Genomic DNA, 12,238 nt, shown 5'->3' with positions numbered 1-12,238 from the left:
GTAATCTGCCAGTCAGGAAAGAAAGTCCCTGCTTGTAGCTTTCTGAACAGTCCTGTGTTCTTAAAGATGCAAGTATCATGCACCTTCCCTGACCAGCCCACGCTGAAGTTAGTAAAGCATCCCTGGTTATCCACCAATGTTTGCATAACCAAGTAGCCCTTTTTGTTGATGTGCTCTGTGGCCAGCTGGTCTGCAAACATAGGGATATATGCAGCGTCTATTGCTCCACCGCAGTTCACGCACCATACTGCTGCAAATCCATCCACTACGTCCTCCTGCACATTGCTAAGTCACAGTCCTGCATGGCAGGAGCCAATGAATGGCCCTGCACACTTGCATGACAACAGCTCCAACAGTAGGTTTTCCAACTCCAAAATGATTTTCTACTGACGGGCAGCAATATGGCATTTCACAGTGCATTTGCAACTTGCTTCTCCACTGTAGGAGCAGCTCTCATTTTTGTGTCCCTGCGCCGGAGGGCTGGGGCAAGCTCAGCACACTGATCCAGAAATGTGGCCATGTGCATCTGAAAGTTCTGCAGTCACCTCTCGACATCCCAAGCCTGAATTATGTTGTGATCTCACCAGGCAGTGCTCATTTCTCGGGTCCATAAGCAACACCTGCAGCTGTTCCATGAACACCACCAACAACCTGGAACTGGTTCTTCCTATGTCCCACAGCATTCTGTCCTCCAAGAAATCATCAGGTTCCTTGCTGATTTGGTTCTTTTTGTGGTTTTGCAATTACCGGACGACCATGTGTCCTGTGCTTGCAATGCTCATGACAATAGTGTGGAGCTGTGCAGGCTCCATGCTTCTGTCAGAGATGGTGGACAGCCAAGAAGGCTTCATGGGTTCATGGGATTTTGAAAAAAGACATGAAAATTATGGGATATAGATGATATTATAGGATGGAGACAATTGCACACTGGGAAGTTGACCCCTTGCTCCCAGTTACCCCTGCATGACCCGTTTCTGTCCCACCATGCATTGCCAAAACTTCCCAAAAGACAGTGCGCTGAATGGTGGTGGGTTGCGCACTGTGATACCTACCCATAGTGCACCACACTGTGCATTGATATAAACATATCAATGAGTGAGTATGTGCACCACCAATAAAAGAAGCCAAATATGCATGCACACAAGTGAAATATTAACTGAGGGGGCTTTATGCTGACATAACTTGCATCAACCACATTTTGTAGTGTAGACATAGCCTAAAAGTACAAGGCTCTCAGTTTTCAAGTGACAGATGTTCCACAGCAGTTGGTGATGAACAGGATAATTTAGATGGATTTAATTAAGTTTCAGACTGCTGACAAAAGGTGATTTTTTTACACTGCATTTTTGAATACTAGAATTGGCTGTTGTACTTGTAAGTTTAGAAAACCTGCTGCGAATAGAACAACATGGCCAAGGTGGTGCTCACTTTCCTTCTCTTTGCACACTATTTTTCAGTCACTGAGATGTAAAATGACCTGTCTATCCAAACTACCATGGGTATTAACTGATCTTGAAAACTCACCAATTGCACACATGTCCTCAGTTAATAACTCCCTCTATCTTTTATCATGGCTTTCATGGAAAGTTCTCACAGTGTTTATGGTGCATCTAGTTAATTTTTATGTAAACACTAAAGACATAATTAAGACACAAAAGTGCAACATGCATATTGGTCTCAGACTGATAAATTTTCCTAATTTTTGTATCTTGCAGCTTTAAGTAGGATGCATCTTTATGACTGTTATTAGGTCCATTATTTGTGGAACTTGGGGATAATTGGAATCTAGTCTTTTTCCATGTGGATTAGGTACAGATGGATTGAATGAATCAAAAACCAAGATTGTGGGGATGCATTATACATATTAAAATCCTGCATAAATGAAGTACAATTTTTAAAGAGCCCTAGGCAATTATCCTGATTATTGTTTTATGAGGGAACCCCATTAAGGTACATTCATTGATTATATTTCTGTACAGGGAAAAATTGCCAGCACTAAATATTTAAGGCACTTTACCTGCCAAATGAACGTTGGCAGAATAACAGCAAAGCACTTGTGCTGCCAACAGCAGTGCAGAGAGTTCTTTTGTTGAGGGGTGGACTCAGCACACTATTAATAAACCTCCAGAAAGCTGTTCATTTCTACGAATTATTTTTACCTAAACACAGTCCAAAGAAAATAGTGATTGTTCTCTATTCTGTAGGTATCCAATATAACTAGATTTCTTTATATCTAAAAACTCACAGATTAGAGATCATTGCACTCCAGCTAATGCATGATCTTTCTCTGTTCCATGTTAGGAATACTTTTGTCTGGTCAGTTTCCTGAAACATTATGGATCAGACAGTATGTCTCAGTCTATTAATGGAAAAACTACTGAAACTTTGCTCACCTTGAGAAATAAGCTCTTAGGAATGGTCCTTGTTCCTCCAAATTGCTATAGAGTATGAAATAGGATATGAAGTAGAATGTGACTTTATCGTAACTACTTACCCCCAAACACACAAAACACACCACCACCACCACCACAACAACACTGGACAAAAAGAGTTACTTACATTGAGTAAGGATCCCTGTTAAGGCATTTTTAAAACTCTCCTTGGCTTGTTCCATTTCTTGCTCATGAGTGGCTTTCTCATTCATAAGTCGGCGAACGTGGCTATTTGCCGACTGCACCATTGAATAGAATTGATTGGCAGAGCGACGATTCACCTCGCCTCGTTCAATCCAGGTAAGCAGCACTGTGATGGCCTCTGAAAATTTGCTGTCATCTAGAACAGTGAACAGGTTTTCATCAATTTTCAATTTGCTGTCATCTAGAACAGGTTTTCAATTACAGATACAAATATCCCAGGATATTCTGCTCTCTGCCACATTAAAATCTTCATCAATTGTGCTTACACCGTATAATACTGGGCTATAATTTTTGGTCTATTGTACCACCAAATATGGGGAGCTGATGTGCTCTCATATGAAGCTTCATAAATTGTTGTCCAAAGCTGGTCTCTAGTTATTATAATAGTTTTCTCTTTCTCCCCCTCTCTCTCTCTCAAAAAAAGTGGCCTGACTTTCCACATACACTAAAGAAATGGTAAGTGGGCATATGTGAGGTGCTAGATTTATTAAATTGTGTAGGGATTTAATGTGGGAGGCTGTGGAGTGATGTTTCAATTACATCAGGAAGTATCTGCATTTTGTGGCCATATTGACTGGCCTTTAATATTGTTCATTTAAAGTTTGTACATAAAGACCTTGAGCTGGGCAAATAATAATACATTCCTGTGCAATAAAAATTCTGCATTCTGTGCCTCTTGTCAGAGCACAGGGTCTAGGTCTGCAGAACAGTAAATCCACTCAAAATCTTCCAATGACACAGACTCCCACTACACCTAGTTCTTCTTCTTCCACCTATTACTGGATACTAAACCTCTGATTGCATTTTATGATCATTTAGAAACGGAAAACGGAGAAGCATTGTATGCACATTAGACATTTAAATCTTGGGCTAGACCTTTAGATCCTCTGACTGCCAAATGCTGGGACTGGACAACAGGGGATGGATCACTTGATAATTGCCCTGTCTTTTCATTCCCTTTGAAGCATCTGGCGTTGGCCACTGTCAGAAGACAGGATACTGAGGTAGATGGACCATTGATCTGAGCCAATGTGGCCATTTTTATGTTCTAGTGAGGTTGTATAAAATAAAAACTTAACAACCAAACCAAACCAAGTATTATAATGATAAAGGGCCTGAATCTGTTATCATTAGTTAAAATTAGTAATTTTCTCATGCAAGGAGTCTCATTGACTTCAATGGGATTAGCAATAGTGCTACTCATCATCAGTAAAAGCAGTAGAATCGAAATGCAAAGCAGAGATGGGAAATATCTAGTAGGCCATCTTGCCCACTAATCCTTCCAAATTTCACCCTATAGTATATTTTCTAGAACTTCATCTGGTACTTTTTTTAAGATTTCCTGTGATGATGCTTTCTCCCCTTTCTCAAGAGATTCTTACAGTGAGGTCCATTAAACTGTGAAATGAAGATTCTTTACAATTCAGTCTAAATGTGATTTCTTTTCTGATTTTTTCCATTTACTGAATAATTTATTCTGAATAATTCATCCTGATGCTTGGTGTTTACTTCCTTCAAATATTTTAAATTTTTAGTATGTCTTCCCTGCTGCAGAAATGTCTACAGAGAAGGAAGGAGAGGTTTTGCCCAATACAATTTGGAATGAATATGTGAAAATATTAAAACCAGCCTATCACGTGGAGAGATCTGACAAGTTTTTTTTAATTGTTTTGTAAGGGAACACAATCTAGCTGTAAAAAATAATAAAATAAGTAATAATAATTCTTATATGTTATACAGGACTGTTTATTTTAGATCACAAATCACAATACAAGGAAGATGGGGGCCTAAGACCCAGAGAGGTGCAGTGAGTTGCTTGTGGTCATGCAGCTGGTCAATAACAGATTTAGGAATAGACCCCAGTACTCTGGACTCTCCGTGCTATCACCTGGATTCAACCTCTACCAGCTGGATAGACTTTTTTCATTTGAGATACTCTCAGAAATCCACAAAATGAAAGCATCACAATGTCCTCTTTTTGAATCCTGCTGTGACTTTGCATCCATACGTGGCCATGCCCTCATTCTCTTTCACTTATTTTGTGACCATTGAGAAGGAAAGAATGGGGACCTGCCAGCATTTAGCTCATTCTCATGAGTGAAGTTCACCAGACATGTAGGCCTTAAAAGAGCTGAGTATTTATAGAATTCTGAAATAGTCTCAATTCAGCTAAAAAACAACAGTGTTCAGGACCTCTGAGCTAGGATGAAATCTTGACCCTATTGAAATCAATGGGGGTTTTACCAGTGACTTCATCAGAACGATTTCTCCTCTAGAGCATAGTGTTTATTTAAATTACAATATAGTCTATAGAGAATAGCCTGTAATGGTTTCTGTAAATGTTAGCATGCATTTTCTTAAAATCAGAATACAGAGTAAAGGAATTTCATGAAGCTAAGTGATTTTCTGGACAACACTAGCTTGTTAACTTTGGAAATTCAGCTGCTGTTGAATATAAGATAAATAGAGTTGAACAGAGTCTTCTCCTTTTTCCTTGTAGATAGCAGCATATCTGACCGCTCATAATTTAGCATTCAGGAGAGACCCAATATTAAAGTAGCATTTAGAATAAATTATCCTATCCTATTTAGGTTAAGAAAACAGACAGAAAAATTAAGAGAAATGGTGCACAGTAGCTGCCTAATCCAAGTACGACCTTTGAATAAACAGCAGAACTGAACAAAAATATTTAGTTGAGATGCATTTTTAAAAAGCAGTTTCACAGATCTATTTTCCCATTTGCTCTTGCTTTAATCTCTATACAGCATGCTGTTTTGTTACAGAGCCTACAATAAATGAAAACACCACTCTTTGTGTTTTATTAATCACAATTGGTGGCCATAAACACACTATCTTTCTGTCAAACAGTTTCAATCCATTAACCGCCCCATCTCTCACCCCTATGTTTATTGAAAACCTATTCTAACACACCGTGCTCCCAATGAGCGTTGGGGTCCTGTTAACTGATGATTCTGCACAAACAGAAAATAAATCTTCCATACTGAATTTTAACAAATTCCAGAAAGTAATAAATTCACAGCAGAACTACACTGGTTAATAACAGGTCTTCTCTTCAGGTTAAAAAATTCCTAATTTAATATTTATTCCTAACTTTTTAAATCCATGATTCCACTCCCAGTTCCTGACACATTGCAACTCTAACTTAATTAATTTTCTTCATCCAGAGCACAATGTAACTCTTTCTGAGCAATCCCAAATTCACTTGGAGAACTACATTTCAATACCTGATATACATTCTTATTCAGTAGAAAGTTTTCTCTACCAGATTTAAACAGGGCATCAGGGAATCCCAATTCTCAGTTTACTTTACTTTAAAAATGATTAATCATCCATTTTAGCTTTTCTTGAATAATCTTCACTATATATTATATCCAGGAAACTTATGGGGGGTTACACAATAAAATATTGTGGCTGAAACTAAAAATTAAAAAATATACTCACTAAAAGATATTGCAGATGTAATCTTTCCAAACTGTCTAATCAATCTCTTCCAAATTCAAGTCACAGAGGATCTTTCCATAGGTGGGTGTTCTGTGTTACCCACAGAAATTAATTATCTTGCTCTGCTGATGCCATTATTTCCAATAACACATAATTATGAGATTATTGAGTTTCCTCCCTATTTCTCAAAGTCTTATTACAAACTTTTAGATCCATGAACTGTAATTTCCTAGTCTGTTATAATTGAGTAGTTTTGCAGTGCTGTACATTTAATCAACTATGTTATATTAACATTTTAAAATTCATGTAATATGTAATATGGATTATGTGAGTCAGGACCACACTCAGAACACACTTAATAGCAAATGTATTTATTTTACACATACGGAATAGAACATCCAGTGAATTGGGTTATCCAACCATTGATAGCTGAGTGCACCTTAAATTTCATTACTGAAAGGCATCATTGCTCTCACAACAGCGCTTGCTGGTCATCCCTAAATACAACTCTTCTAGCCAGATGTATGGTGTCACAACAGATGCCAATGGCATATGGAATAAGAAAGGGAAAAACACTGAACTAAAAATGGGAATGGTGAGTGAACAGATTTGACATAAAAATGCTGATACCTGTTTATTGTATGTCTTTGTGTAGAATATAATAATTTAAATAGGATGCAAAAATGCCTCAAAATTATTTCAGTAGGCACTCTGCAGTTTTATTAGAAGGAGCTCAGTACTGACTTCCTGTCTAATGCATTAATTTTGGTCTCTACTTCATTAAACTTCATTAGGCTCCCCCTTTGGGTAATTGCACCACTCCTGCAAGGCTTAAAAGTCTAGCTAGCTTGCAAGTATGGAGTTACAATGAAAACAGAGTGGATTTCTTCTCAGTGAAATATCCTATTTTGCAAGCAATTAAATATTGTTTATACTTCTAACAGGGTTCAGATTGTCAGGCTTGATGTTACCTGAATCTTGCAGAAGATACATCCCCAGTTAGTTCATTTTACTGTAGCTGCCATCTATTTATTTAAATTTCCAATCTGTTCTCTCTTCAGGGGATAATACAGTACCTGGCATAGAGGCAGCTTCTGAATTTTGCAAATTATAATTTTTTAAAATGGAAAAGCAGGTGAATTACTTTGCTGTGCTCAGAATGAGAAACCACATTTCAAAGAGAGTTCAATAACAGAATAGTGTCCGTGTCTTGCAGATATTTATGTTCCCTTTCTCTAAAATATTTTAAATTCGATATTGATTTTTGATGAGATGCTGTCAATAGACAGCAGGAATGCTTGACTACCTGCAGCCAATAAGACACAGTAGTTTAAAGGGGCCTGTTTGCAAGAAGTGATTTGTGAAGATGACACCATGAGGTAAAGATGTGCTTGAAGTAGGAATTTCATGGTGTTTAAAACTACACTTTGGAACCCAAATGTCATATGCATACAGATTAAAATGATTTGTTCCAATGTACCTGTTAGAGCAGCATCCACATATAGAAAGAAGGTCAATGTATCAAGCTTATTGTTAGTTGGGACTTTATTGTTGTGGGCACAAAATTGAATGAGGAGTCATACGCATGCATAAAAATTTGGTCCCAAATATCTATCATTATATCTTTTTATGCAGCAACAATATATCTGATTGGGAGGATTGATTATTAATTATTTATTTCTAATAGCAACTGCAATGTGCTAAGATCTTAAAATCTAAAAGATATAGACCAGGGGAAAGAAGTACAGCAAACAAGTGGTCATGGTAGCACCATTTTCATAATACACTATCTGATAACATAATTTTCTGTTGTTCTTGTTAAGATATGTAGACTACCCCCAAACCCTCTCATGATGGATTCCTATCTACAGCCACACTCCAGTATAGAAAGGCATGATTTCATTAACTATCTGCCAACTTGTTACCACATTTCAGCAAAACTGTGGACTACTATCTAGGATCTGAGAGTGTGTCTCAGAAAGGGGGTTGAAAATTTCATCAAACCAGTTCTGGTCTGGATATTTCATCATATCTCAGACATATGGATGAGTATATATTCTTTGTCCTCTTGTCTATCAATGTCAGTGCTTTGATGCTCATTTCATTCTAGTAATCCCACTGCTGCTTTCACTCTTGTTCAAACCCCAGCTCTTCTCGTATGTTGGCCCCATGAAAAAGGGCTACCTACGTTATACAGGATTCTGACAACCAGATTAAAGTTGGTTTCTTTGTCAGAAATAATACCAACATAGTAAATGACTTAGCAAAGGCTGTTACTGTGGTATACATGGGTTTTATCCATGGTGGCTCAGGCTGTGATCCTTGGTCTAAAAGAAAACACAAGGATGCAAATGACACCAGAGCAAGAAGTATCTCTGTATACTGCCACTAGCAATGTAGAGCAGTGAAGGAAAAGTGCAAATAACCCATTTTAGTGTTCTAGTGGCAGCAAATTTGACTCTTAAACTCAGACCCAGATTCTCCAGCCACAAGATGTTGGCACCATGTCAGATGTCACCACTTAGATACCATGGTGAAAGCTGACCGGATAGATAGATAGATGCGTTGAAGGCAACATAGGCACTTAGAGAGAGGAAACACTTTGAAACCCCTTCTGGTCAAAGCAAGTTCAGGTTAACATCAGGCAGGCTGCAGAAATAAAAATGCCCAGCTTTCATCTGCCAGCAGGAAAGGGTTTTGCAGAGAAAAGAAAATGGGGAGTGGAATTTTCAGGGCTATAAGGATCTCTAAAAGAAAAATGTTATTCACTGAACAACACTGTCTGTCCTAGCGTGCAAATAGAGACATTGACTGACTGAGCTGGATCATGGTGGTCTCTCCTTTGGTAGATACATGAGTTACTGCATAATTTAAACTCTAATTTTAAAAATTATTTTTCTAGCTCTTATGTTTATTCCAAAGCGATCTAATTCCAAACATGAACTGATACAGGACTGGAAATGAAGGTCAAACAATGGCCCCTCTCACATCCCTGCTTTGTGGAACCACCTAGATGCCTACCCCTTTTCATCAAAAGATGTTAACTCTAAAGCCTAAATACGTCATTTTTATTATCAAGGTTGTTAACTATTTCACTACTTATCTATTTAGTAGAATCATCCAGTAACTATTGACAGGACTTGACAGGAGCTTGGGATTACAAATTATAGACACCTCTTGAGTAGAGTAGCACCACTTTCGCCCCTCAAATTATGACACAAAGTGGGAAATGACCATCACACGGGATGAAACTAGGTCATGGAGGAGCAAGCACAGAAAACAAAAGTATAGATTCAGCAGCCCTGAATCAAGTCCAAAAGCCTGGATTTGATTTACACAAATGCCTCTTAACATTGCTGTGGCAAGGTAAAGGGATTTTGAAGTGGGAGTAAATTACACTGACTTTTTTATGGTTCCTTTGAACTGTTTGAGTGATGTAAAGGGGAGGGTAGCGTAGATGACAATCCGACCCTATGCATTTGAAAGTCTTCATGGAACAGTTTACGGTTTCAGATGCTACAGGAGCAGATAAACTGGACAACAAACACTTCGTAGTGACAAGACTAGACTACAAATCCAGATACTGTCTTTGAAAGAGTACATAATGGCAATGGCAAAGTGTTTGCAGTTGTTTTGAGCTTCTTATAGCCAGGCAGAGAGGCCCTGATTTTCAACAAAGACCCGTACAAACAACAAAGAATTGGTTACAGCAGTAGTGTTTGAAATCTCACCACAGCACTAGCTAACCAGATAGTCAGGGCAAGCATCTTTCAGTGAAGGTGGTTTAAATCCTTAAAGTGATGAAACAGTGCTGGTGAAATTTAGTGGTAGTATCTGAAAACAGCTCAAATCATCTCTTCTCGATAAACAAAAACAAGGGACTGAAGGAGAACCTCTTAGTCATATTCTGAAGAGCACCTGGAACATTTCTTTTACCTTTCACCTACTGCCTCTTAAATGTCAATTCTGGCCTCTGCTTGAAAATATAGCAAGCATATATTTTGAATACCCTGCATGCCTGCCAAACAGCATAGCATCAGGGACTTGTTTATAGGAGAAAAAAAGGAATTTTCAGTTACACTAGTTATGTTGGGAAATAAAAGTGATATCAATTCTCATGTTCCAGAGTATAAGGTGATCGCAAGTTGGGGTCGGGAAGAAATATCCATCCTATGGTCCAGTGATACACTATTATGTGCATTATGAAGTTTTATGCTTTTTCTAAGAAGCATCTGGCATTGGCCACTGTTAGAAACAGGACAGCAGATGAGATGGACCAATGGTCTGTTCCATATGGCAATTCTGATTTTTTTAATATTTTGCACAGCAGGAGGAGAAGTTGCTTCTTCCATTGCAGGCTAGACTCTTAACATGAGCAGCAATTTGTGTTTATGAGAACATATTTGCCATTGCAAAATTTTAATCTCTAATCTTAGGCCTAGAAAAAGGCAGTATTGTAAGAAAGAAAGAAAGATTTTAAAAACATTAGATCAATTAAAAAGAATTCTACTCATATACCTTAGGAGGGCCAAGAGAGATAAATGACTATGTGCTAGGGATATAGAGGCTCAGGGGGGAAGAGACATTTGAAAAAAATTGAGTGCCTTAGATCGCTGAGATCCCTTTTTGTGGCTGGCACTGGAAGACAAGGCATGGTAATCTCCAGTTTTAACCATAATAAACATGGATTTGAATGTGCAGTTTTGGTCCACTGGTTTTGCCTGCTGTTTTATCTGAGAAACGTGGGCATCAGATGATCAGGATCATTCTTGTCGGTCCATACTGCAAGATCATATACATTGTCTATATGGCAGATAAAGTTCCAAACAACCACATCTGAATTAAGGATGAGGCCTCTGACTGAAACCTGTTTGGGTGACAAAGCCTGCGCTGGCACAGTTGTCTTCAGCTGGGTATTCAATTCAGCATAAAACAAAGGAGAATCAGGGAGTAGCATAGCCATTATATTTATACCTAGCCTTAAATGTAGGTGGTCTATTGTTGCAAAACTGGTTCCAGTTGATTCTCTCTCTCTTACATGTGAGTTCCAGGATGGGATTAAGATGGAACTCATGCCATTGTACAGAAAACCTCATTCCACCACCAATCATGATGGTCTGTGATTGAGCTGACTGATTCATGGTAGTAAAAGAGTCACTGATGCTGACTGATGTCCATGCAGATAATTCTTTTGGGTTAGGTCAAGATCTCATAAGGGAAATTCTCTTTGTTTTTCTTTAATTAGCCATTTTCAGTCTATTACTGGAGGAAAGCCGACCTCATAAAGATCCACTTTACCTGGAGAGTGTCCTAGCTGATTTCTGATAACTCTTGCATCTGGCCTACTTCTGGACCAGCTGAATCAAGCAGAATTTTGAGACTGGGGTGCATGTGTATGTGGAAGTTGTCAGCAATTGACCATTGCTACTTCTGATCTATTTTAATTGTCCAAGTTCAGAGGCTAATAGAATTAATATACTTCAAAATGGCACAGAGGCAGAATGCTATTTAGCTAACAGCCCACTCGATCAGTTTCCTGATAGGATTTTATAATGAACTTTTGTCTTTAGCCAATCACACAGAAACTTTTATACCCTCTTACCTGGCTTCTTTCTCCCTGGTCACTGATATATTAGAAAAATCTGCAGCACGTGAAACGAGTGGGAAGATGTTTGGAATACTGGAGGCAGAGTTTTTGTGCCAAGTCTGACGGACTGCAATGATTTTTTGATGTCTTATGCTGTGGTTGTGCATAAGACAAGGAAAGATTTTTGTGACCTCCACCATCGAATTTACAAATACCTAAGCAGCAGAACTATTCTGGTCTGTGGACATCCGAGTGAATCCAGATTGTCTCCACTCAGTCATCAAGTCATATTTTTCCTTGTTGTCAGGAATTTCCAAGGGTACTTTGATGATAAAAAATGCTTGGCTCCAGACCAATTTGTCTGCCTCTGTGGTTGCAGAGTAGTATCTTCGGGAAGGGTGGAGGAGTGAGGAACAGATGTTATGTTTCTTTGCTTGAATTTTAGCCAGTGTTGTTCAGTGAGACTCTGGAGCTGCTACGGAAGCTATAACCTATGAGTGATGAAGGTTAGTGCAGAAACACTAGGTTTATTATTGATGCTGTCAGTGCCTTG

The 12,238-nt window shown here is 38.5% G+C and overlaps 1 protein-coding gene across 6 annotated transcripts in view; it reads right to left on the bottom strand.

Moving 5' to 3' along the window:
* Nucleotides 1-12,238, bottom strand: part of ENOX1 (ecto-NOX disulfide-thiol exchanger 1) — a 453,288-nt gene that overhangs the window by 108,232 nt on the left and 332,818 nt on the right. For all 6 annotated transcript variants that reach the window (XM_067563159.1, XM_067563161.1, XM_067563160.1 and 3 more), the window contains one exon: nucleotides 2,560-2,772. In XM_067563159.1, the coding sequence (XP_067419260.1) occupies nucleotides 2,560-2,772 (213 nt within the window). The remainder of the gene's footprint in view (nucleotides 1-2,559; nucleotides 2,773-12,238) is intronic.

The sequence above is a fragment of the Emydura macquarii genome, unplaced genomic scaffold (assembly GCF_026122565.2).
Source record: "Emydura macquarii macquarii isolate MOO-44397 ecotype Brisbane River unplaced genomic scaffold, CSIRO-AGI_Emac_v2 contig_2473, whole genome shotgun sequence".
Classification (NCBI taxonomy): domain Eukaryota; kingdom Metazoa; phylum Chordata; order Testudines; family Chelidae; genus Emydura; species Emydura macquarii.
This window is presented reverse-complemented; position numbering and strand designations above follow the sequence as displayed.